Here is a 27,614-nt window from a genome sequence, read left to right on the forward strand (position 1 = left end):
AGCAGGTATGAATGCGGGGCCCCTGTCCAGGGGTGGGGGTTGGTGGGACTGCCTGTGGTTACAGGTTCTCTTTAAATATTTGAATTCTCTATATAAAAACACTTCTGGCATTGGTTCCTATATGTCTCTGTTGTCATCAGAAAGTGACCTATTATTTAAAGGCAACTGGCATCCTTGCTTGGCTCTCCAGCTGTTGCAAAACTACAATTCCCATCATGCCTGGACAACAAACTCTGAAGCTTTGGCTGTCCAGGCATGATGGGAATTGGAGTTTTGCAACAGCTGGAGGGCCGAAGGTTCCCCATCTCTGATCTATATAATAAAATAAGCCTGATGTTCTTATTCTGGTTGCTAGGCTGAATGCTGAGAATTCCTACAGAAAGACCTTTACACAGGTCGTAGAGGCAAAACAGCATGCTTACAAATGTTTACCATACAAATAATAGGGTCTGGAGATGTTCATTGTGCCTATGTCCATGATGTTTACTGTAAAGCATGTCACTAAATGCTGTTAAAACCGCTCAGTAACAGATGACTGCCCCATAATACTGTACTAAAAAATAAAATAATAATGATCAGAGAGTAGAAATTGGCAAGAAAATTGATGATACATTCACTTTAACAGAGTTGAGCTGCAAGACCAAAGACAACCCATAAAGAGATGTTTCTAGAAGATATTGGCGAGTTCTGGAAAACCCCTTTAAATATAGAATTTTTTGCATCGTTGCCAAACTAGGATTTTTGGACTTCTGGGAGCCAATTTAAAAATGGCTTAATATATGTATAACTATCCATATCTGCACCAGAAATTGTGGTTACGAGCTGTGTCTCTGTCAATTTTATTCTCCATCTGAACAGAAGCAGAAATCGGCAAAGAAAAATAAGAACATCAAGTTTTTCCCTTTTTTTTTTTCTTCTTAAATTACAGTCCGACAAATGAAAATGATTTTATAAGGTAACATCTGTTTTTTCTGAAACCAATTTAAGTGCAATTATGGTAACTATCTACTCAAAAGACATAGCAAAGAGCAGATCTAATTTGTTGTAAATTGGAGAAACTCATCACCCCCCCTGGCAGCAGCGGTGCGTAAAAAGTTCTTGGTAAGGGGGGTCATGGAAAGATCACATGCAACAGAGGTTTTGTATCACATCTCCAAATTACTTAGAGGCACTGTAGTCTTGCAAATTGAACTAAACTTCCCTAATTCCAAGAAATAACACTGCAGTGAAAATTGGTTATATGACTTTGAAAGAAAAATATTCTTCACATCTAAAAATGTCCTGTGAGTGGGGAAGAAATCAAGAAGCAATGCTCTTAAGCAGTACACAGTGTACTCTTCTTTTTCTTTTTTCATTGCTCGCCTTACTTCCTGGAACAGTCAACAAGTAAGGCGGGTGAGGTGACTACACAAGTCATACCTAGGTGAAAAAAGTCCCTTAAAATAGCACCAATAGGACATTTTTCCCTTGACTTCTGTAGGGACATGAACAAACAGAGAGACCCTGAGATTAAAGAGGTTATCTAATAAAGTAAAATTTATGGCCTATCAATCAATATTAGATTGGTGGGAAACGGACTACGCGCACCACTGCCAGTAGAATCTACCAGAATGGGACAACATTTGCAAATACTTTGTCATGCCACTGTGAAAAGTTCAAAAATTGTAAACATGAGCTGGCTTGAAGAGGTGGCAATGCATGCATAAGCCGTCAAAAAATCTAAAATAAATAAGCCCTCATACTCCTATGTGGACAAAAAATAAAAAAAGTTATAAGTCTTAAAAGGTTGGGATCAAAAACAAAAATGCCATTGGTAAGTATCCCTGTCCCGCGAAGGGGTTAACCGTAAGACTTTGAGTAGAGTTTGATAGAACCCCAATCACTGCAGTAAATCTTACAGACTCTGCTGGGGCTTCAGCTGGAAAACCTACAAGTGATCTTAAGTAATGGAATGGAGTAGATAACCTGTACTCTAGAGTTTTTAGTTTTTTTTCTTTAAACGATTTTCCACCTGGTTTATCCATATAAACGTGGACCTCACAATGGATATAGTTGCAATGTTGGTTTTGATGATATTTGAAGCTTCCAGGCTTTCTTGAGAAGGTTATCTGCCTTCCTATCCATTGAGTCACGTAATTGAGATGAGACTTCAGAAAAAAATTGTAGTACGCTTGACCACCTTGGCTGCCTGTATAGCCATCTTCAAGATTTCATCCAAGAGTTGAGACTCTACTTCATTACATGATACCTATTTTTAAACTCTTTAGGCCCATCCATCTTTTTTTCCGCATCCTCACGTTCTTCAAGATAGTTTTTCTTTTTACTGACTGGAAAAAGTTTTTCCTTTTTTGCTCCAGGACCCCAAACATCCCATACTGCATTACTTATCGTTCATTAAAGGGGTTGTCTAGAGAGCAAAAAATGGCTAAAATCTTCTGCTTCCCAGCATTAATTTCTTACAATCTGTGTCTCGGAAGTATCCCTTCTGAGACTCAGAGGATAGGTCTAAGTAATCATGCCTGCACATGATGTCCAAGAGATTCACAGTGTCTCCTAAGTTCTACTACCAAGACAACCCCTTTAATCTCTTCAGTATTCATAATACAGCAAATTGCCCTAACAAAATGGTCTAGATCTGACTTATTTTCACCTTCCTCTATTACTTTATCTCGATCTACCTGGAAATTGATTTAAGAATCAGGGGGAGAAATTATTCTAATTCTGGGACACTTGTAAGAGGGGTTAACCTCTTCTCTAATTATAAACCTTACATTCTCTATAAAAAGTGCACATTTACCTTAAAGAGCTTTTATACATGCAGCATGTATACTGGCATTGGACTCTTGGGCTTTTCAGGCTTATTAGACTTATGGCCAAGTAATAGTAAGGGCCATTCACACTGCGGAAAACAAACAGAAATTCCGAGCAGAAACCCCCACCCGCGGACCCCACACAACATGACATGTCAATTCTTTGAGCGGAGAGGCGCGGAGAGCAGAATTGTGAGGCATCCCATTGAAACAGATAGCAGGGGGTGCCATACTGGATGAGCTGAGCCACTTGTGTGGGTTGTAGACTCTGTCTCATGCTACCACGAGTGTGAAAACACCACCAACATTCAAAAGTGACCAAAACATCAGCCAGAAAGCATAGGTACTGAGAAGTAGTCTGTGGTCCCCACCTGCAGAACCACTCTGTGTGTATTGCTAATTGCCAATAGTTTCCACCTGTTGGCTATTCCATTTGCACAACAGCATGTGAAATTGATTGTCAATCAGTGTTGCTTCCTAATGGTGGTTTTACACGGAGTGATTTACTGTTCGAATCTGCACGATAACGATCGAATTCGAACGATAATCGTACGTGTAAACGCAGCGAACAATCAAGCGACGAGCGAGAAATCGTTCATTTTGATCTTTCAACAAGTTCTCAAATTGTCGTTGATCGTTCGCAAAAAATTCGCAGATCGTTCCATGTAAACATTCTTTTAACGATTTCACCTATGTGTGAGATAGGCTTAAAGGGGTTGGCCACTTTATAGTAAAATTGCTCAGTGTACAGTATTAGTAACTGTATATACTGACAGCAGCTCCCTGTGTACCTCACAGAGCTAATATCAGACTCCCCTCATCCAGGCTGGGCTGCTCTGCTCTGTGGTGTTTTGGTCCATAAGATGGCTGACATGGAGGAGCATGTGATCATGCCCCGCACCCCAGTGTCCACCACACAGCCTGTATACACTCACCGGCCACTTTATTAGGTACACCATGCTAGTAACAGGTGGTCTTCTGCTGCTGTAGCACATCTGCCTCAAAGTTGAACGTACTGTGCGTTCAGAGATGCTCTTCTGCCTACCTTGGTTGTAACGGTTGGCTATTTGAGTCACTGTTGCCTTTCTATCAGCTCGAACCAGTCTGCCCATTCTCCTCTGACCTCTGGCATCAACAAGGCATTTCCGCCCACAGAACTGCCGCTCACTGGATGTTTTTTCTTTTTCGGACCATTCTCTGTAAACCCTAGAGATGGTTGTGCGTGAAAATCCCAGTAGATCAGCAGTTTCTGAAATACTCAGACCAGCCCTTCTGGCACCAACAACCATGCCACGTTCAAAGGCCCTCAAATCACCTTTCTTCCCCATACTGATGCTCGGTTTAAACTGTAGGAGATTGTCTTGACCATGTCTACATGCCTAAATGCACTGAGTTGCCGCCATGTGATTGGCTGATTAGAAATTAAGTGGTAACGTGCAGTTGGACAGGTGTACCTAATAAAGTGGCCGGTGAGTGTATGTCTATGGAGAACACAGTGGACAGGGCATGGTCACATGCTCCTCCATGTCAGCCATTTTGTGGACTGAAACAAAACAGAGCAGGGCACCCCAGCCTTGTGAAAGGGAGTCTGATTTTAGCTCTATGAGGTACACAGGGAGCTGCTGTTAGTATATACAGTGAGCACACTTACTAATACTTTGTACTGACCTATTCTACTATACTGACCTATTCTACTATAAAGTGGCCAACCCCTTTTAAGCTATTGCAAAACGATCGCATAACGATTTTTCCGTACGATGTATCGTTCTGTCTAAACGCTGATCGTTATAAAAAAAAACATTGTTCATTCAAAATCGTTAATCGTGCGATCGGGCGAATTATCGCTCCGTGTAAAACCACCATAAGTGGACAGTTTGAATTCACGGAAGTTTGATTTATGGTGCGTTTACACAGACAGATTTATCTTTGAAGCCAAAACCAGGAACAGACTATAAACAGGGATCAGGTCATAAAGGACTAGTATCTATCCTCTTTTCAAATCCATTCCTGGCTTTTGCCTCTAAAATCTGTCAGATAAATCTTTCTATGTAAACACACCCTTACTTGGAGTTATATTGTGTTGTTTTAGGGTGTGTTCACACTGACCGTCTCGCAGCGGAAATCTCGCTGAGAGTTTTGCAGCGAGATCCGCTATGGGGTAAGGTCCTGGCAGGTTCTGTGCATACATACTATGTAATGCAGCCGCCCCCTTACCCCTTCATCGGCTCCCGCTCTCTGTATACATTACTTGTCTCCTGCACGGGGTCCCGGCTTCCTGCTCTGCCACCCAGCCAATCAGTGTGTTGCCCAGCCACAGCCACTGATTGGTTGGGTGGGAGAGCAGGACGCCTGGACCCCTTGCAGGAGACAAGTAATGTATACAGAGAGCGGGAGCGATGAAGGGGTAAGGGGGCGGCTGCATTACATACTCGCATCGTTCTTTCAGCCCTTAACTTGTAGTGGATCTCGCTGCAAAACTCGCAGAGAGATTTCCGCTATGAGTTGGTCAGTGTCAACGTACCCTAAGGGTCCATTTGCACAGAAGGATTATCTGACATATTATCTGTCAAAGATTTGAAGCCAGAAACAGACTATAAACAGAGATCAGGTCATAAAGGAAAGCCTGAGATTTATCCTCTTTTCAAATCCATTCCTGGCTTTGGCTTCAAATCTTTGACAGATAATCTTTCTGTGTAAACGGACCCTAAGGCCCCATACACACTGAGTAAACACGGCGTGCTCAGTGTGCTGCTGTAAGTGAATGAGCGGGCGCGCTCGTCCGCTGCTGCCGCCGCTCTCCGCTCAATGAGGTAACATGTTACGGAGAGGAGAGGGAGCGGACGAGCGCGCCCGCTCATTCACTTACAGCAGCACACTGAGCACAGCGGGATTCTGCGGCGGAGAATTACGCCATGTTTACTCAGTGTGAACGGGGCCTAAGTGTTCCCATTATTCTTTTGAGCAGTGTACTTTGATAAATCATGCGCATTCTTACACTCTTAGGGTATGTACATACTGAGCAAATACGGCAGAATTCCGCCGCGGAATCCCAACGTGCTCGGTGTCCAGCTGTGAGTGAATGAGAGGGCGCGCACTCCTCCGCTGCCATTGCTCTCCGCTCAAAGAAGTGACATATCACTTCTTTGAGTGGAGAGCGGCGGCTGCGGAGGAGCGCGCGCTTTTCCATTGAGATGATATGACACACTGAGGCAAGCATAATTACGCCTATATTACTCAGTGTGAACATAAGCAAAGATTGCTTTCATCAATAGACATATGAAAATATGTAATTTCTTGAATGAGTTCCACCTTATATATACAATGTTTTTACTGTAAACTGCATTTTCTTTATGAACCTCCATCAGATTTCTTTTTTCTATAAACCTCCACCAGAAGTTTGTTTGTTAGATAAACCTGGAACAGAGAATTCTTTTTTTTTTTTTTTTTTTTTGCACGGAAGACTTTTTCCCCTACAAATGTTCATGTTACCAGACATAACCTATGCTTTAAGGATAATATAATGAAAAAGGGAGGGGTGAGAAAAGCCCTACACTTCACATGGGAAATGTGCCCAAAAAGAATGGCATTATTGAAGCAAAGTATATGTATACTGGTAAATTCCATTAACCTGCCATAATGTTTACTTTATGTAATAGTGAAATATATGATATTAAACCTTGGATCGCAAAGGAGCCAAAGCTGTCTACACAAGGACAAGCTGTAACATTGGATAATGGAGACGTTTTTGCAGCCCCCATTGCAGAGTGGTAGAATGTGTTATGACTGGGAGGGCACAATCATGTGGGGGCTCCATTTCACATTTTGAGACAGAAATGGCCGTGCGTGCCCGGTCTTATTACCTTGCTTGCCGCGGCTCTCTTTGTGTCCTTCAGTTTGTCACTCGCCCTGTGAAGACTTTCTCTCTGCTGTAGGACCTGAGCTTCCAGCGCCTGCATCTCTCTGGTCTTTTTATGCAATTCAGATTTCAGGATTCCAACTTCCAAGTTCAGCCCATCCATCTTGATGCCACTGCTGCTAAGCTGGAACAGATTGATGTCAGATATATTGAAGCGAAAGATGTTATAAACAGATGTTTCTAAGAAGCATCATAATTAGTTTGTGGTATTGGGATTCTAGCAAAGCCATGTGTCAGAACATCAGACTATAGCTACGGCAAATGGAAACTACCATGCATAGTAACCCCGAGCATGGACAAACAGTGTTCTACTGTCTGTGTATTTGCCTGTAACTGTAATATGCGGTCATTGCTTCTGTTTCACATGAATTACAAACTAGAACCATTCGGCTCATCCCGTCTGCAAGCCCCATTGTTTACTGTGCGGCTCTCTCTACTTGCACTAAACTCATTGTTACAAAGAATCTGTAGGGGCCTGTTCACATTACAGTCTGGCCAAATGTTTAGCGTATGGGCAGGAAAGCTCCCTATGCTGGAAGTTTTCATAAGCCTTATTTACCTTAAATGTGTCAAGAGTGTCCTTTTTACCTATGCACAAACACACATATAATAGCAAAGGTATAAAGCACAGTAAAATATATATAGACAGCCTATTGGCGACAAATCTTCATACTTAAGCCCCCATTACACAGGGCGATATTGAGGAGCAAACGAGTGCTGACAGCGCTCGTTTTCTCCTCGTTCCCCCCTCGCTGCCACCACTATTACACGCAGCCAGCAGGTGAGTGCGGGAGGGGCCGCGGGGAGCTGCAAGGGGGGCTGTCTGGGTGATCGCTAGATCGTCCGGGCAGCGCTTAGAGGATAGTGGTGATCTGCTGCCACCGCCGCTCCTATTCCACGGAGCGACGGCAGCCGATCGCTGCTATCACACTCGTTTGTTTTTCAACATGGTTGAACATGAACGATGTCGGGTGATCATTGCCTTCTATTCCACGGGACTATTATTGGCTGTAACGGCCAATAATCGCTCCGTGAAATAGGGCCTTAAGAGGCTAGTATTAATCTAGACCTGCAGTTCTATACGACCACCACTACCATCATAGGGTGCCTCTATACAGCTCTGCAATACAGAAGTATCTCCAAGGCTGGTAACCCACTGATCACTATTAACGCATTGATCGGCAACAGGTGCCAAGTACTGGTGGTTATGGCAGAATAAAGTTTAAAGGGAAACGGTCATCAGTTTTGAAGTAGCCCTAAATGGCCACAGGGAAGGATAGTGCATACTGTACATATCCTGTTACTTAAAGGGGTTGTCCGGCGAAAAAAAATTATTCACAGAATAACACACATTACAAAGTTATACAACTTTGTAATGTATGTTATGTCTGTGAATGGCCCCCTTCCCCGTGTTTCCCCCCACCCACGCTAGACCCGGAAGTGTGGTGCATTATACTCACCGCATGTCGTGTCGTCCACGGTCTCCGATCGTCAGCAGTGACGTCTTCTTCGGGAGCTTGGCGGATCTTCCCGAGTGCCGGCCACCCTCTGCAGCGTCATCCGAAGCTCAGCCGCGATTGGCTGAGCATAACTGTGCTCAGCCAATCGCGGCTGAGCGGCTGATGACGCGGCCACGTCATCAGCTGCTCAGCCGCGATTGGCTGAGCACAGTTATGCTCAGCCAATCGCGGCTGAGCTTCGGATGACGCTGCAGAGGGCGGCCGGCACTCGGGAAGATCCGCCAAGCTCCCGAAGAAGACGTCACTGCTGACGATCGGAGACCGTGGTCGGCACGCGACAGGTAATGTATAGCGCACCACACTTCCGGGTACACGGGTGGGGGTGGTGGTGGGAAACGGGGAAGGGGGCCATTCACAGACATAACATACATTACAAAGTTGTATAACTTTGTAATGTGTGTTATTCTGTGAATAATTTTTTTTCGCCGGACAACCCCTTTAATGTCCTGTACACAGCTGCTGAACAGTCTGAGGAGCAGGATTGATCCCCGAGCCCCCTGTCGTAGGAGTGTCCTTGGCCCAGGCTCTTACCAATGATTCACAGCTCTAGTGGTTTTCTAGAGCTGGATGCTAGAGATGTCAATCATTGGTGAGAGGTGGGACCGGGATGCCCCCATAAAATTTCCCAATAGTAAGTTATGGAAGAAATTAATTGTATTAGGCAAGGTTACACTACTTTTTTGCAAGCCGTTTTTTTCATCTATCTTTTGCAAAAAAAAAAAAAAAAAAAGATAACAAATGGATGCATGTGTGTGCATCCGTTTTGATCCGTTTTTTTCCATTGAATCCCATTTTTTTTTAACGGAAACAGAAATGAGGTTGACTACGATTTTGTGTACGTTAAGGCTGGGTTCACACTACATATATTTCAGTCAGTATTGTGGTCCTCATATAGCAACCAAAACCAGGAGTGGATTAAAAACACAGAAAGGATCTGTTCACACAATGGTGAAATTGAGTGGATGGCCGCCATATAACAGTAAATAACGGCCATTATTTCAATATAACAGCCGTTGTTTTAAGATAACAGCAAATATTTGCCATTAAATGGAGGCCATCCACTCAATTTCAACATTGTGTGAACAGATCCTTTCTGTGTTTTCAATCCACTCCTGGTTTTGGTTGCAATATAAGGACCACAATACTGACTGAAATATACGTAGTGTGAACCCAGCCTAAAAACGAATCTTTTTTTATCCTTTTTTTTATATTGGTATTCCATGGAAAAACAGATGCACACACATGCATCCGTTTTTTGCAAAAAACAGATTGCAAACAGATAGTGTGAACCCAGCCTTATTGGATATTGCAATGCAACATCGGAGCTCTGAGCTCTGTCCCTAACAGGGAGCTCGAGGGAAGGGCCAACCTCTCTGGCTTTCAGCAGCTGCAGAAGGGGGGCATTAAAAAGGCATTTTCTCCATAAATGCAAAATACATGACTAAGAAAACACTAACCTTCTCTGGGGTTATTCAGGTCTGTTACTACCACAAAACTGCTGACAGTTACCCTTTAACCTCCAGTACAGACTGAACGCTTATAGGTTTGCATGGAATTAGGGGCTGTCATTAGTGCCAAAAAAAGTCTAAACTACGGAAAAAAAAAACATACTTGAAATCATCGAGTGCACAAATCTATATTTGATCTATTAAAGGGGTTATCCAGCGCTACAAAAACATGACCCCTTTCCCCCTACTGTTGTCTCCAGATTGGGTGGGGTTTTGAAACTCAGTTGCATTAAAGTAAATGGAGCTTAATTGCAAACCGCACCTGAACTGGAGAAAACAGTAGGGGGAAAAGTGGCCATGTTTTTGTAGCGCAGGATAACCCCTTTAAAATTAATCTTATTTATCCAGTAAAGATTAGCACAACTTGAGCATGCTCGAATACCAGTGGCTGCAGAAGTTGGATGCAGCCCTGAGGCCTTATTCACACGTTCAGTGTTTTTTTTTCTGGCTGATAACTTCTTTCCGCTGTCAACATTCACTGTCCACTACGTATCAATATCATGCCGGGAGCGGGGAAACAGTTTGAATCTCTACGGCACTGTAGTGACAGAGCCTAAGAGATTCAAACAGTTTCCCTGCTCCCGACACAATATTGATACATCGTGCCGGATAGGGTAACTTTCCATTACAGGGCTTCCACATCCGCTACCTGGAAAACATGGATACAGCCATAGGCTAGGAGGAAATGATAAAAAAAATATATTATATATATATGTGTTGCTGCATCTTTAAGGTTATCAATAGCGATAGGTGCGGTATTTCCTTCAGATGAATAGTCCTAGTGGAAACAAATGGTATGAATGCTCACCTTATGCGCCATTGACCTGATGTTCCATTGGCTAACCCCCCCCACCCCTTTCATCATATGTCAATATTCACTTCAAAAACAACCGTTGCCACTAACTAAAAAATTACTAATAAAAGAAAAAAGTACCAACTCTAAGCGCTCATTATGTAGACATCTCGGTAATCGTCCTTCTCTCTCCGAGGAGTTTAAACAGTACATTAAATTACAAATGTCAGCATGTAAAAAAGCCGCTGTTTATCCTTAAAATGTAATTACGGCGGCTGAAGAAGAATGCTTCATTTACAGGCTACCGGCTGAAAGGGAACAAAATAACAGGGTTTATCTGCAATAATAAGACACAGGAAATTTGTATTATAGTAAAGGAATTCTCAGAGGTTACTAACGGATGGATTATTGGAACCAAATAGATTACCAAATATTATCTAAAAGCCATGCACTAAAGATAAAAACCTACCGCGTCACATTCCCTGACAATGCTCAGGAGGTGGGAGACTTCTACAGGGGCCACGTGCCCCATCCAGAGAACAGACATAGGTGACCAGAAATGCTTATGGTAGTCTATGGGGGAAACAGAGCTCCAAGGAGGAAGGAAGTAGCTGCCGTGCTAGGGACTGTGCGAGTTTGGTGCAAAGCTTTATGCACTACCTCTATGTATTACTTATCTAGAGTATATACAGTTCTTTAAGGCCGAATTAATGGGGTAGTGCGGAGCTGCACAATTATTCACAGAATAACACACATTACAAAGTTATACAACTTTGTAATGTATGTTATGTCTGTGAATGGCCCCCTTCCTGTGACCCCCCACCCCCGCACGTGTACCCGGAAGTGTGGTGTGATATACATACCTGACGCGTGTCGACCCCAGTCTTCTGTCGATGCAATCTTCGGGAGGCCGGCCGACTCGCTGCAGCCGTCCCGCATGCCGGCCCCCCTCTGCAGCGTCATCAGCTGCTTAGCCACGATCGGCTGAGCATAACTGTGCTCAGCCAATCACAGCTGAGCACAGTTATGACGCGGCAGAGGGGGGCCGGCAGGAGCGGCCTCCCGAAGATGACGTCTTTGAAGAAGATGGCGGACGGGGTCGGTCGACACGGATCAGGTATGTATAGCGCGCCACACTTCCGGGTACACGGGGAAGGGGGCCATTCACAGACATAACATACATTACAAAGTTGTATAACTTTGTAATGTGTGTTATTCTGTGAATAATTGCTGAGCACCGCACTACCCCTTTAACTAACTCACCTCTCCAGCGATGGATCGTAGCTCCAAAATCCCGCAGGGCTCCAGGATCTTCTGTTCAGCTGACGTCGCGACCTGGCTGATTAACAGCCCGCTCAGCCAGTCAGTGACTGAAATCAATAATGGTCATTTTCTCCCTTGCTCCTTCTGCCTGACAAAACTTTATTATGGCTGGACTTCTCTTTTAGGCTAATTTCACACAACGTCAAAAAACGTCCATTTTAATTAAAAAAATTTAAAAATGGACGTTTTTGCCACGATTTAACTGACTGCAATGGCAATGCATTGAATTCAATGGGAAGACGGACGTCCAATGCACAAAATGCATTTTTAAAAAAAACTGACGTTTTTACCGCGGGTTTTTGAAATTGTGTGAACCTAGCGTTAGGGTGCGTTCACACGTAACGGATCCGCAGCCAATTCGCAGCGAAATCCGCTGCGGATCCCTGCCCTGTACACCCTATGGGCAGACAAACTCGCAGCAGGATGTACATCCCACTGCGAGTTTGTCCACAGCCCGCCCTGTTACTCCCCCGCCGCCAGATTGTATACTTCACCTGGTCCCCGCTCCGGCTTTCTTTGGGGGTTCCCAGCACATCCTGCTCGGCCAATCTCGGCAGCACACTGAGCGGGACGTGAAGACACCGGGAGCCCCGAAGCAAGGTGAAGTATACGCTCTGGCGGCGGGGGGTTAACAGGGCGGGCTGCGGACAAACTAGTGGGGAAGAAATGGGAGCGTGGTTTCCGCCACATGCATACCCCCACCACCCCACCACCACCACCTTGAAAATACACCAGATTTACTGGCAAGTCTGAAGGGGAGGTGGGAGAGTTAAAAAAAAAAAGTTTTTTTCTTCCCCCTACTTCCTGGTGCTGCCCCCCTGAAAGCTGCTGCCCTAGGCACCGTACCACGGGTGCCTAGTGGTAAATACGGCCCTGGCAAAGGGCTGTCCCAAATGGAGCTCAGACGCAAAAGTAAACCTAGCCTTAGGGTCAGGCTGATCGGCAGCTCATTTGCGGTGCCGTTACAGTATCTGGGTCTTCGGTCCTTGTGCCGGCTGTATCTTTAGGCCCCGCTTCCTCCGGCTGTCATTCTGTAGAAAGCGGCAGCCTGAAGTTGCAGCAGCAACCAGAGGATTTAAGAGCCAGATGCTGGATCACAACCATCATGGCTGGTAAGTATAGACTGCCGCTTGTGATCTGGAAACTAACAGCATAGGTGTATACACATCTGTGCTGTAAATTTTCTTTTATATTTCCTGGCCGCACAAACCTCTGTTTACACAGGGAGACATGCTGCCAATGAAGATAGATTGCTGAAAAGATGCGATCAGCCAATAATGGGGTTTGCCTAGACTTTGGCTGATCACTGCCGCAGGAGCTCCTGCCTGATAATCGGCCTGTATGAAAGACCCTTAAAGGGGTTATCCAGCGCTACAAAAACATGGCCATCTTCCAGAGACAGCCCCACTCTTGTCTCCAGCTTGGGCGGGGTTTTGCTGCTTAGTTCCATTGAAGTGAATAGAGTTTAATTGCAAACTGCACCTGAACTGGAGACAAGAGTCGTGTTGTCTCTGAAAGAAAGTGACCATGTTTTTGTAGCACTGGATAACCCTTTTAACACTGTACTGTACTTTTTCTGAGGAACTGGTGCAGATTCCAAATCTGAAATCCTGCGAAAAAAAAAAAATCTGAATTGTATGAATGCAGCCAAATACGCTGCTGCCTGCATATACCTATGGGCTCATACTTTACCTCCTCTGGCTACAGTGTCGGACTGGAGTCCTTGGGCCCACCAGGGGAAATCATTCTTGGGGCCCACCCTTCTGCCACCATACTTATCTATGGTAACATTAATAAGGCTCCAGTTACACGGCGTGATATGGGGCAGTGTAGAGCAGCAAACATTGCTAATCAGCAGGGCAGGAATATACTGAGATGTGCGGACGCCAGCAATGATTTGTACAGATGCACAAAAGATCAAATCAGCAGACTATGGGACATTTGCTTGTCAGCTTATCTCTGGCACTTTTACATGGGGCTTCCAAGGAGCACTTGTTACCAATTATTGGCCTGTATAATCGCGCTATAAGACAATTTTCTTTGCATGATAACACTGTATACTTAGATACAAAAGTGATACAGCCACCAATAACACATATTACCGCCATACTGTTACTGACCAAATCCAGTATACCAAGACTGATATTACCAATAATACCAGTATAAAAGAGGGAAATATTATCACCTCACATATTACCACCATACTGTTACTGACCAAATCCTGTGTACTATGACCAATAACCAGTATATAGAAAGGAAATATTACCGCTACACCACAACCACCATATCGTTACTGACCAAAAGTATACTAAATCCAATAAAACACAGTACCACATAAATAGTAACAAATAATACCACCACATACTGACTAATACCACCACATACTAACACCACCGCTGCTACTAAATAATCCACTGTACACAGATCACTATCACCTCATACAGTCATATAGAGGTGGCCCCAGCTCTACACAGGCTCTATACACCATATACATTACACTGTAGTTATATCAGGTGACTCACAGGGGACGTCTTCTCTGATCGGAGTTCTTCCCTTTTTATCTTCTCCATCTGCTCTTGGCCATCATGAGAACTTCTCCGAGCCACGAATCCACAGAATCTGCCAGAGAAAGATATTAGGCTCCTCACTCTGGCACCATCCTCATCTCTATACACACTGCACATCTGTACTGGCCCCTTTACACCCTCATTTAGTGGGTAGGCTGACATATATATCCCTTATAGTATATGCCCCCCTCTCTGTAGACACCTTATAGATGGTCCCTTGTTCAGTCCTCCATATAGATGGCCCCATGTGCATCTACTATAGTAGAGAGCAGTAGTGGATTATAATAGGGGCGTTTTGGGCGGCAGCCGGGGCCCTGAGCTCCTGGGGGGCCCATGACCACCCAAAAAGACTTATACTTTCAATGGTGTACTGTCTCCTGGCTACACTTCCGCCATGATTTACAAAAAATCACTGTTTTTTTATGGCAATTTTGCACAAATCAGGACATCATGACATTATCTGTCCTGTACTATGAACGCCAGGCTAGTGCTGCCATAGTTACAGTGGGGTGGGGGGGCCCAGGCTTGGTGAACAGCCCGGGGCCTATGGTAAAGTTAATCCGCCCCTGGTAGAGAGCCCCCTCTGTGTAATCCCTTTATAGTAGATGACAACCTCTGTGCATCCCCTATATCAGGGGTAGGGAACCTCGGCTCTCCAGCTGTTGCAAAACTCCCATCATGCCTGGACAGCCGAAGCAAAAGCTGTAGTTTTGCAACATATGGAGAGCCAAGGTTCTTTATCCCTGTCCTCTGTGTAGTCCAAAATAGTAGATGCCCCCCTGTGCATGCCCAATTGTATACGCCCCCCCCCCCCATGTAATGCGCCTTATAGATGGCCCCTTTGTTGTCCCCCTCTGTGTAGTGACCCTTATAGATCGCCTTCCCTCTGTTTTCCCCATTATAGATGGCCTCCCCTGTATTGTCCCCCTTATAGATGTCCCCCTGTGTTGCCCCCCTTATAAATGGCACCCCGTATTGTCCATCCCTCATATATATAGCCCCCAGAGTTGTCCATGCCCCATATAGGTAGCCACCTTATGTAATCCATCCCCCATATAGATAGCCCTCAGTGCTGTCCATCCCCCATATAGCCCCTTATGTTTTCCATTTCCATATAGGTAGCCCCCTTATGTTGTCCATCCCCCATATAGACCCTTATGTAGTCTATCCCTCATATAGCCCCCAATCTTTTCCATCCCCCATATAGCCCCCAGTCCTTTCCATCCCACATATAGCCCCCTTATGTTGTCCATCACCCCATAGCCCCCCTTATGTTGTCCATCCCCCCATAACCCCCCTTATGTTGTCCATCCCCCTATAGCCCCCCTTATGTTGTCCACCCCCCTATAGCCCCCCCCCTTATGTTGTCCAGCCCCTCTATAACCCCCTTATGTTGTCCAGCCCCTCTATAGCCCACCTTATGTTGTCCACCCCCTCTATAGCCCCCTTATGTTGTCCGGACCCTCTATAGCCCCCCCTCATGTTGTCCAGCCCCTCTATAGCCCCCCCTCATGTTGTCCAGCCCCTCTATAGCCCCCCCTCATGTTGTCCAGCCCCTCTATAGCCCCCCCTCATGTTGTCCAGCCCCTCTATAGCCCCCCCTTATGTTGTCCAGCCCCTCTATAGCCCCCCCTTATATTGTCCAGCCCCCCCATAGCCCCCCTCATGTTGTCAAGCCCCTCTATAGCCCCCTCATGTTGTCCAGCCCCCCATAGCCCCCAGTGTTGTTCATCCCCCCATAGCCCCCCTCATGTTGTCCGGCCCCTCTATAGCCCCCCCTTATGTTGTCCATCTCCCCTATAGCCCCCCTTTATGTTGTCCAGCCCCCCATAGCCCCCCTCATGTTGTCCAGCCCCCCTATAGGCCCCCCTTATGTTGTCCAGCCCCTCTATAGCCCCCAGTGTTGTTCATCCCCCCCATAGCCCCCCTCATGTTGTTCATTCCCCCCATAGCCCCCCTCATGTTGTCCAGCCCCTCTATAGGCCCCCCTTATGTTGTCCAGCCCCTCTATAGGCCCCCCTTATGTTGTCCAGCCCCTCTATAGGCCCCCCTTATGTTGCCCAGCCCCTCTATAGGCCCCCCTTATGTTGTCCAGCCCCCCTATAGGTCCCCCTTATGTGGTCCAGCCCCTCTATAGCCCCCAGTGTTGTTCATCCCCCCCATAGCCCCCCTCATGTTGTCCAGGCCCCCATAGCCCCCAGTGTTGTTCATTCCCCCCATAGCCCCCCTCATGTTGTCCAGCCCCTCTATAGCCCCCAGTGCTGTCCCCCTCTAATAAAAAAAAAACCCCAACAACAACTCACCTTACAACACGCTCCCCCGTCGGCCTCGTGTCTCTTCTTCTCTCTTCCCTGTCAGATGAGCAGCTCCCTGGTCCCGGGCTGCGCCACCACTGAGCTCCATGTGAGCTGCGGCGGCTGCTGGGACTTCCGGTATGCGCACCCTGTACCGGAAGTCCCAGCCGCCGCGGCACGCACACGGAGCTCAGTGGTGGCGCAGCCAGGGACCAGGGAGCTGCTCATCTGACGGGGACGGGGGCGGCACGCTTGTGACCGCAAGCAGAACGCTGCTTGCGGTCACAAGAGTGATTGACAGGGCGGGAAGCCTATGGCTTCTCGCGCTGTAAATAGGAACCCTGCTACATTTAACTGGAAGCGATTGATGCGATCGCTTCCAGTTAAAAGGCAAGGTGCGGCACCCGGAGGCCGAGTGGCCCCCCCAGGAGCACGGGGGCCCCCCTTGGGCTTGCTGGGTGGAGACCACATTGATATGGTCTCCAGCCCTGTGTCCCCTTACTGGGGGGCGGGGCCTACAACTGCTCGGGGCCCACCGGGGAATTCCCCGGTCCCCCGGTGGCCCAGTCCAAGCCTGTCTGGCTATGTTCATACAACGGAAGAATATCATCATCCCGGATGATCTTTCGTGCTGCAGAGTTCTGATGCGGGCGCATCTGTGTGCACCCACATCAGACCTCCCCACTTCACACTATGGAGCGAGAATCCGGAGCCCCTCGCTCCATAATGTGCACTGACATGTCAGTTGTTTGCGGCGCCGCTAGGGATCCCGGCCGGAGTGTATACTATGTGTATACGCTCCAACCAGCATCCCATAGATGGCAAGGTAACGTTACGTATATTTTCACATTGCAACAACGGCCGAAGTTTTACGAAAATATACGTAGTGTGAACATAGCCTAATTGTGTACGGTTGCTCGAGACAGTTTTTTCTTAGAGATGTGAATAGTATCTTTGTGGACAGCAGCCAGAGATGGAAGCAAATGGCTGTATGAATGGCCCAGCATATGTGTGCACTAGCCCCTACAACGGCCATGCAACAGATCTTTCAATGAGCATCAATCTACTAGATGGGCACTAGTGCCGTGCATAAACCTGGGCACCTGTATTCACACGGCAGATTAACCACAGCAGGCTAGATGGCGGTAAATATCTGGCATTGAAATTTTACCATCACTGACGTACAGCAAGTAACTACAGTGTGCGCCATGGCCCAAAATTATACCCAACACACACCTTTACAGAGTAATGGTACTTTTACACGGAGCGATAATTCGCCCGATCGCGCGATTAACGATTTAGAATGAACAATGTTTTTTTTCATAACGATCAGCATTTACATGGAACGATACATCGTACGGAAAAATCGTTTTGCGATCGCTTAAGCCTATCTCATACATAGGTGAAATCGTTGAAAGACTGTTTACACGGAACGATCTGCGAATTTTTTGCGAACGATCAACAACGATTTGAGAAGTTGTTGAAAGATCAAAATGCACGATTCCTCGCTCGTCGCTTGATCGTTCGCTGCGTTTACACGTACGATTAACGTTCGAATTCGACCGTTATCGTGCAAATTCGAACGATAAATCGTTCCGTGTAAAACCACCATAAGAAATAGCATCAGGGCCAAATATGTATAACACAACCTACTAGTTGTCAGCCCACAGCACAGACACAAGGTGAGAGTGATGTTACCCAGCTGTCAGATAGGAAATACAGCACACAGCACAGACACAAGGTGAGAGTGATGTTACTCAGCTGTCAGATAGGAAATACAGCACACAGGTCAGAACAGTTCTACTGAACTTATAATGCACAGGACTGGTGCTGACTGAGGTAAAGAGCCACCCGGGAACATGCATACCACATAAGTGCTCGATCCCGGCGTCTGCACTCCAGCAGCAGTAACATACAATATACATGTGCCTCCTTATTAGAGTGTATGGGGAGAAGCTGCAGGACATTGCTGGGTAATTACATGTAGTTACCTTACAGGTGCACGGTCTCCGTGTAACTGCTGTCCCAGCAGATACCGCCGCGCTACACCGCACGCCCCGCCCACAAACATCTCCATGGAGACAGTGACCAATGAGAGAGCCGGGAACGTCGGTCCCGGCCGCTGAGTCTGCAGGATTGAGCGCTGTGATTGGCTGCGCGCGGTCGCGGACGGTTAGGAGTTCTGAGCAGTTTGTTGCTTGTTTGGGGGAAACTGCTACATTGTATAGGACGGGGGAGGCGGGCGGGGAGGGATCCGGAGGGCTGAGTATAATACATTGTATAGGACGGGGCAGGAGGGCTGAGTATAATACATTGTATAGGGCGGGGAGGGATCCGGGCTGAGTATAATACATTGTATAGGACGGGGCAGGAGGGCTGAGTATAATACATTGTATAGGGCGGGGAGGGATCCGGGCTGAGTATAATACATTGTATAGGACGGGGCAGGAGGGCTGAGTATGAATGAGGACCTCTGGCACATGTCATAGATAGGCAGGATGGCAGACAGCAGTAACATGATCAGTCTGCAGTTATACTAGTGTTCCTGGCATGCCGAGGATGTCTAAAGTTATGAAGATTTCACTAGAAAACAGAGAATAATCACAGTGAGAAGCCCTGAGTGACACAAAACATAGAAGATTGTCGGCAGAAAATAGCCCCCCTGGTCCATCTAGTCCGCCCTATTAGTATTTCCATTCATATTAACTTAGGATATATAGATGTTTATCTCAGGCAGGTTTATATACAGTTATATACAGTAGATATCATAGATTTAACTACCACATCTGCTGTAGGTTTGTTCCAAGCATCTACTACTCTTTCAGTAAAGTAAGATTTTCTCAAGTTGCTTCTGATTAGAGATGAGCGAATCTACAGTAGGAACGAAGCAAAGCGCAATTCCTATGAGGATCAGCACTTCCCTCCTATCTGCCTTCTGCTCATCAGGCTGTGGGCTTTGAAGTCTGCTCCGCTCCCTGCCGCTCCTCCCCGGGTGCTGGGAAAAGATGGACCCAGTCCTGGGAATCTGGGAGAAGTTTCCGAGGACTGGACTCAGCTTTTCCCAGCACCCAGGGAGGAGCGGCAGGGAGCGGAGCAGACTTCAAAGCCCACAGCCTGATGAGCAGAAGGCAGATAGGAGGGAAGTGCTGATCCTCATAGGAGGGAAGCACTTTGCTTTGTTCCTACTGTAGATTTGCTCGTCTTTACTTCTGTAATTTTTCCCCAATTAACCCTTTACTTTGCCCCCTTTGTTCTTGAGTTCAGTTGTTTTCTAATTAGGAACCAATCAGATTTGTTATCACTTTTGCAAAATAAATAAATAAATTAAAAAAAAAAATCCAGATGAATTAAAATTTTTGTAATTCACCTAGGTTTTGTTGAGCAACCATATGCAGTATACCTGGCCGCCCAGCTCTGGGAAGTAGACCTGTTTTACATATACTTTAAGGCCATGTTCATACACAGTATGAGACCGGCCATTCCGTGACCCGGCCGAGTCACGGAACGTCCTGCCGGTCTGATGATCTTTGCAGTACCAGCCGGATGATCTTTGCAGCCGCTGGGCTCTGATGCGGGCGCGCAGGGATGCATCAGAACTCCCCCCTGCACACTATGGAGTGAGCGCCCGGAGCCGCTCGCTCCATTGTGTGCACCGACAGGGTTTTCTGAGGCCGCTATTCACTGAATAGCGGACGCAGAAAACAGACATGTCAGTTTTCTACGGCACCGTAACAGATCCTGGCCGGAGCGTATACTAAGAGTATACACTACAGCCGGGATTCCATAGAAGGCAAGGCAACGTAGATTTTCGTAAAAAGTACAGCCGTTGTTGCCGATTGCAACAACGACCGTAATTTTACGAAAATATACGCTGTGTGAACATAGCCTAAATGTTTATTCCTATTTCACTAAATATAGTTAAAGGGGTAAGCCTGAGGCTCTAATTTATTTTTCTTTATTCACCAGCCAGCCCACTGATTTTAGAGCAGAGTGGTGGTCAGTTACCTAGACAACGAGCAGTCAACAATGAGAGGGAAAGAGCAGCATATCGGGAGAAAAAGGAAGGTTGGTAAATTAATGTAGTCGTAAATAGAGACTCAGAAAAAAAATCTTTTGCTAATACTGTACATTGCTTTATTCAAGTTATGTTGCTTTGTAATATATCCTCATTAAAATAAATGCATAGCTTTCAATCTATCATTAAACTTCCATTGTGTGGCAGCAGTAAGGAGGGACGACAGCCCTCTGTGCTGCCACCAATGTTTGTGTTGGTTGTGTTGAGTTCCCGATCCTCTGTTCAGCACTATACAGTGCAGTGTTCCCCCCCACTAGAGGCTGCACACGAAGACACTGGTCTGGGCCTTGCAGGAGCAGGGAGCAATGAGTACATTCACAACACCCAAAGAGGATTGGGTTCAACCTGCCTGGGACAAACATATATCTATCCTAAGTTCTGTGGACTAGATGGACCAGGTGATCTTCTTTTCTGCAGACAATCCTCTGTTTTTATGCTTACCTCTGAACAGTAATCTGGTGATGCATAATGGTGTGCAGCACTGATTACTGTATGGCCTACAGAGGCGAACAGAGATGCTATGTATTGCATCGGGAGTTCCTGGAAAAAAAAACTGTAATTAACTTCTATTAAAAGATCTCAAGTCTTCCAGTACTTATCAGCTGCTGTATGTTCTGCGGGAAGTGGTGTATTCTTTCCAGCCTTGAGTGCAGGAGATATTTTCTATGGGGATGTGCTACTGCTCTGGGTGGCATCAGAGAGCATTGTGTCAGAATGAAAAGACAACACTACTTCCTGCTGGACATACAGCAGCTGATAAGTACTGGAAGACTGTTTGTTTTTGTTTTTTTTTTAATAGAAGTAAATTACAAACCTCTGGCACTTTCTCTCACCAGTTAAAGGGGTTATCCAGCGCTACAAAAACATGGCCACTTTTTTCCAGAGACAGCACAATTCTTGTCTCCAGCTTGGGCGGGGTTTTGCTGCTCAGTTCCGTTGAAGTAAATGGAGCCTAATTGCAAACCGCACCTGAACTGGAGACGAGAGTTGTGTTGTCTCTGGAAGGAAGTGGCCATGTTTTTGAAGCGCTGGATAACCCCTTTAATTTGAAAGAAATTTTATGCCGAACTGACTCCTTTAACACTCTCCCATACATTGCATGGACTGGGGGCTTTGTATCTGGCCCATGAAGTGTAGGGCTGAAAACAAATCAGCCAACATAGATATTATATGGCCCACAGAGGCCACAGATGCCAGTCTCAACATTGTTATGGCAGGAGTCATGGATCCGCTGAACCACTGCTAGTGATGGTGTTTAATGGGAGATGAGTTTAAGGGGCCACTGGTCCGCAAGGTGGGATGCACTTGCTGCGGCAGGCGACCCCCTGGCTTGGCTTTCTAACTGTGGCGGCCGAGGTACAGCTGAAGACACATAGGCAGGATTGCTGGCAGGAACACAGTAGGACTCACAGCTGGAACCACGGACAGGACCGCAATACTAACGTTAGCATGCAGAGGCCTGGTGCAAGGAGCTTTATATAGGAAATAGGCTGCAACCAATTAAGGACGTACTGGCCCTTTAAATCTGATACACCTTGCAGGAATAAACAACAGTTTATTCCGAGGCCGAGACTGTGTTAATTTAGCCCACCATACACTTCAGGTGACAGAACGTGTGACTAAATGAGTTACTCCTGGCCTTGGCTTTACAAAATGACTACAATACTTAGGTTTATACTGAATAATTGCTTGGCCCTTGGCCATTAAAAATTACTTTGCGCCTATTCAGGGCTTGGTCGGAGTAGAACAAGGTTGAAAGATTGCAAATATTTTTACTAGTCAGATTGTTTTACTTAACATACAATATTGTAGTAGTCAAAGGAATTCCAGCAAAACCTCTATATGCATTACTAGCGGGTAACAAAAGGAAGAGCTGCTTTTCAGTCCATAGAGCCCATTATCTCCGGCCTTGCATTTGTTCTTCTGCTCTTAGCTTTACTTAATTAAACATACCTTGAACTGCATTTCCCCAAGAAAACACTTAACTTTCTCACATTCCTTATACATCTCTGTATTCATATGATCTTTAATATGATCTTTAACAATCGCTGTTTTCCTTGACGAGTTTCCCGTACTTAGCGCTGGGACCCATAGTCAATGGGAAAGAATGAAAGTTTGCCCACACCACCATCATTTACCTTGGGAAGTAAACAATAAGTAATATTTTAATTATTTTATGTCTCTATCTCCACCAGTCCTATGACATAGTGTTTTTCTGAGAATTACATATAAAGGCCTTGAAAAATAGAAAGCAACTTCTGTGTCAAGTGGTACTCCTTAATAACCAATAGCATGCTTCTCCAAGTTGCACGTCGATAGCAAAGTCAAGCTGTTGGAGATGCCAAGAAGTATGTGACATTTTGGAGACGGTTAAATATATAATGAAGTGAAGATATTGCGTATTTTTTAAAAAAAATTGTATAATATATATATATATATATATACATATATATATATATATATATACAAAATTTTGTAGATCCCTAATTTTAACATGAATGTTTGAGTTATATACCCCATATAACCTGACGTTTGGATCTATTCATTCAGTCAGATAGGTCTAATATTTTAGTAAGCAGCTGTTATATTGTTGATATGTGAGTTAATAGATATGCTGTCGCCCCAATAAGTATCTTGCAAGTAAAAAAAAAAAAAAAAAAAAAAAAAAGTTTTTCCTTAGGTTAAGAAGGGGTAAACATTTAAAGGACAACTCCCATGAAAAACTTTTTCCCAGTAATTGAAGCACATTACAAAGTTATATAACACTGTAATATACTTCAATCACCTGTCTGTCCTCCTTCCCTGTCTTTTCCCCCCTCCACCCCCCACCAGGAAGTGTAAGAAACTCCTTCATACCTAATTACTGTCGTCACCAGTCTCCTCTCTCAGCTCCTTCTAGTGACGATGAGTCATCAGCAGGAGGGCTGCTCTAGCTCCTGTCACACCAGCCTCCCCCTCCCCTGCCTGGTCAGGTGACTAGGCTTGCTCAGCTCCCATTGGCTGAGCAACTGTAAGCCATCTGTCATTCTGCAACTCAATAATGACTGGTGACTGACTCCCGGCACATAACCAGCTACAGGACCCCCTCCCCCATACTCCCTCCTGCTGCCGAGTGGACTCAGTGAGTGAGTGAGTCATGTCACTTGCTTATCTTTCTCCTCACTCCCGGCATGTCAGCTACGCAGACGTCTTATCTCTCTCCTGCTGCCCTCAACTAATCCTGCAGAATGTACACTACAGTGAGGTGACAGTATGTGTGCAGCTTCAGTGTGTATATATAGCAGCCTGACTGAGGAGAGCCAGAGAGGGGGTCATGTGTAGTGTATGATGGGAGTTGTAGTGAATGGAGGGGCAGGCACTTGCTGTGTCACAGCAGGGGGCTGGCTTGTCACAGCAAAGTGCATCATGGGAAGCTGAAACCAGGAAGCAAGGAAGAAATGAAGAACAAGACTAGAAATCAGAAGGTACACAGACAGTGGGAAATTCAAACAGTGACAGCTCAGGAGGGATGATAAGTATAAAAGCTAGGTTTCTGATTACTTTTTGATTTTTTTCCTTAGCGCGGGAGTTGTCCTTTAATTCATTTTGGATTTTTTTAATACCACCGTCACTTCAAACTATATTTAATCTACTATACTGTAAAACACCTGTGAATCATTGGGGACCATACGACCCAATTGGTGGGTAGTGTATTCCTGTATTACACATACTGACTGTCTAGAAAAACATCTCTCTCTCTCATCATTGGCAAACATCAAATGGGCCTGCAGGTGTGCTGGCGTGAGCAGGTTACTCTTGCAAACCGCTGCAGGCTTTTAATTCATAAGGGTGTAGTGTGTTACTAACAGTTACCTTTGAGACATTGTTCCCAGCTCTCTTCAGGCCATTGAACAGGTCCTAATATGTAGCTCTGGGCTGATTCCTGAACTTTTCTAGAATCACAAGAATCTCACAAGGTGAGATATTATACAGAGCCCCAGACTGAGGAAGATAGACAGGCATCTTGTGTTTCTTCAATTTTCTAATGATTGCACTAACAGTTGATTCCCTATCACCAAGCTGCTTGTCTACTGTCCTGTAGCCCATCCCAGCCTTGTGCAGGTCTACAGTTTTGTCCCTGTGTCCTTAGACAGCTGTTTGGTCTGGCCATGGTGGAGAGGTTGGAGTGTGATTGATTGAGTGTGTGGACAGGTGTTTTTTTAAAACAGGTAACGAGTTCAAACAGGTGCAGTTAATACAGTTAATGAGTGCAGGGTAGAAGGAGCTTCTTAAAATAAAACTAACAGGTCTGTGAGAACCAAAATGCTTGCTGGTTGGTACTTATACTTATTTTATGCAACAAAATGCAAAATAATTGCCAGAAAATGATACAATGTGTTTTTCTGGGATTTTTTTTAGATTCTGTCTCTTGCAGCTGAAGTGTACCTACTTATAATTATTTTCCCCACAGAATATATATGTAGTATAGTATATATGCCCTTGCCAGGTCTGCTGCTCTTTTTGACACCAGGTAAGCAAGGAAAAAAAGCAGTATGGCTCTTAGAAGGCAAGGAGGAAAAATGAAAAATGGGCTGCGTTAAAGGGGAATTCTGAGGGAGATTTTTTAAATAAGCGTTTAGAGAGGGGTCCCGCCGGGGCCCCCGCTCTGAATGGCGGTTACCCACAGAGAGTTATATCCAAGGGTTTTTTTTTTTTTTTTTTTTCATATTCTGATTCATCACTCACGGGTATGTATCACTATGAATTGATTTTACCAGTGTTTATGTGACCTATTGGTTTGCAGGACATATATATACATGTATATACTTTATTACATTCACTTATCTTGCATATCATTAATTCACTAGTTTTTATAGTCTTTTGAGTCTTCTTCACATGTACACATTTTTTCATACTTATACTTACATATTTATCCTTATTTTTATTTCATACACATTTCATTTGAATTGTTGATATATATTTAACTTTTTTTATTTTTCAGTCACGTTTTGAACCACACTTGGGATAGATTTATTTGGGATGTAGGGGGTTATTGTTGCGGGGGGGGGGGGGGGGGGGGGGGTTTGGGGCGTGTGTGTGTGTGGGGGGGGGGGTTTGTTTGGCATGCGCAGCAGCAAGGTTTTTGACCGTACCTAGTATTTTGATTTTGGTGCACCTAACATGGCATCTTCTATGTTCCAGAATATATATATCTCGTGTGTGGAGCATCTTGTCCCCCCTGTTTCTACGTGGAAGAATGATCCTCCCGGACTGGCAATGAGGATGACCCTCCCTTGTTCTGGAGCTGTGCCGCCTTCCCTGTCCTCCTGTGGAATCCTGTCCACTTTCCCTTGGTGGAATTCGGCAGGGGACTGGAGGACATTTTTTGGAGTGAGACTTTCTTTTCTCTTCCCCTATATTATATTTTAAAGAAAAAGAATTTTATCCCTTGGGTATACCCATTACAAACCAATCAATTTTTGCTCCTTGTTTGGACTCTTGACTCTGGACCATTACTCATTTTGGTTATTAAAAGCCCCTTTTTATGTCTTGATTGTGTATATATGTATATATTCTGCATACAATACAATGTCATGTGTGGGATGTTCATTCGGTGTTCCTCTTATTGGACCTGGCGCCATCTTGTACGGTTTTCCATTAATTTATTTTTTCATTCACATATATATATTTTTACAATTCATACTATTACTTTTTTATATTTACGTTATGGTATACAAGAGATTGATCACGTGGATGGAGGCGCGTGTATGAACACGAATGAATGTGGGTTTTCATCATATCATTATATCTTTTTCTATGATTTCCATATTTCCACATTCTTTGTTGTGGGTATGCTAGCGCATATACTGTGGGCATTCACATGTATTCTGGAGCTTGTCTGATATCTATTATGCTAGGTTTGATATACACATATATATATGCATATACGTGTGGAGTCTATATTATTCCACACTTTGTTCAATTGATGGGTCACTTTAATATTTAATACTTATCTATCTTATGAATTTATATATAATTTTTGTGACCCGCCTATTGCATATATGCGCATATTGTGTGTTGCTTGCATAATGCGCTCCCAAATTCGGCGCTGCGCTCCATTTTACTTTTACACTTACCATTATCATTCTTATTACTATCATGTTTGTATTGTGTGTAATTTTTATTATTATGAGTTATACTATATATCTACCATTATGTTATCTATTTTTCACTTTAGTTGGATGCACCATATATATTGCTTGGTACTCGTTTGAGTTTATTTATATACCTTGAGTTCTGTCTCCGTTGCGCATGCGCTGTGCACATATTTGTGCACTTAGACTAGGTTAAATCTCAGACCTTTCGTATTTTAGGTTAGATATCAGGTGATCCTTTTTTTTTTTTTTTTTTTTTTTACGTCATGTCATACATCACGTGACCGGAACAAGATGGCGCCGGGTCCATGCGGGGTCCGCCGATCTGCGTCTTCCACACATGTCTGTGAGTACTGTTTAAGCCATACACCTGTTTACTATGTATTGATTTATAATACTGCCTATATATAGTAGCATTGGGGACAATAGCACTCATCCCTGAGGAAGTCCTTGTGACGGAACGCGTGGGATGTTCTCTCCTACCCACTGAGAGATGGCCATAAGTGGTTGTATTGCACTTACCCCCTCTTCTTTGCACTTTGTTTGCACTTGCACTTTCTGATTACTCGCATTGTCATGATGTATTTATTTATGTGATTCAGTGAGCTTTAGCACAGGGGATTTGAGATATTACCGCGTCTGGTCATTGTATATATTCATTTGTTCCAATATAG

At 44.9% G+C, this 27,614-nt stretch overlaps 1 protein-coding gene and 1 long non-coding RNA gene across 5 annotated transcripts in view; one reads left to right on the top strand and one right to left on the bottom strand.

Moving 5' to 3' along the window:
* The window catches only part of LOC138783143 (polyamine-modulated factor 1-binding protein 1-like), a 279,398-nt gene extending 260,603 nt beyond the window's left edge, over positions 1 to 18,795 (bottom strand). Inside the window, exons 1-2 of one of the 4 annotated variants that reach the window (XM_069957440.1) lie at positions 18,723 to 18,795; positions 6,671 to 6,850 (exon numbers count right to left, since the gene is read on the bottom strand). In XM_069957440.1, the coding sequence (XP_069813541.1) occupies positions 6,671 to 6,829 (159 nt within the window). In that variant the 5' untranslated portion in view covers positions 6,830 to 6,850; positions 18,723 to 18,795. Of the gene's footprint in view, positions 1 to 6,670; positions 6,851 to 10,692; positions 10,732 to 14,392; positions 14,471 to 18,598; positions 18,700 to 18,722 lie in introns of those variants that run through there. The other 3 variants (XM_069957441.1, XM_069957443.1, XM_069957442.1) reach the window with 3 other exon arrangements.
* A 389-nt stretch (positions 18,796 to 19,184) lies between these two features.
* On the top strand, positions 19,185 to 26,767 carry LOC138783146 (uncharacterized). Its single transcript, XR_011361641.1, has 3 exons — positions 19,185 to 19,560; positions 20,698 to 20,796; positions 25,988 to 26,767. It is a non-coding gene; the product is annotated as an uncharacterized lncRNA (long non-coding RNA).
* Positions 26,768 to 27,614: the final 847 nt, after the last annotated feature.

Source organism: Dendropsophus ebraccatus, chromosome 2 (assembly GCF_027789765.1).
Source record: "Dendropsophus ebraccatus isolate aDenEbr1 chromosome 2, aDenEbr1.pat, whole genome shotgun sequence".
NCBI lineage: Eukaryota > Metazoa > Chordata > Amphibia > Anura > Hylidae > Dendropsophus > Dendropsophus ebraccatus.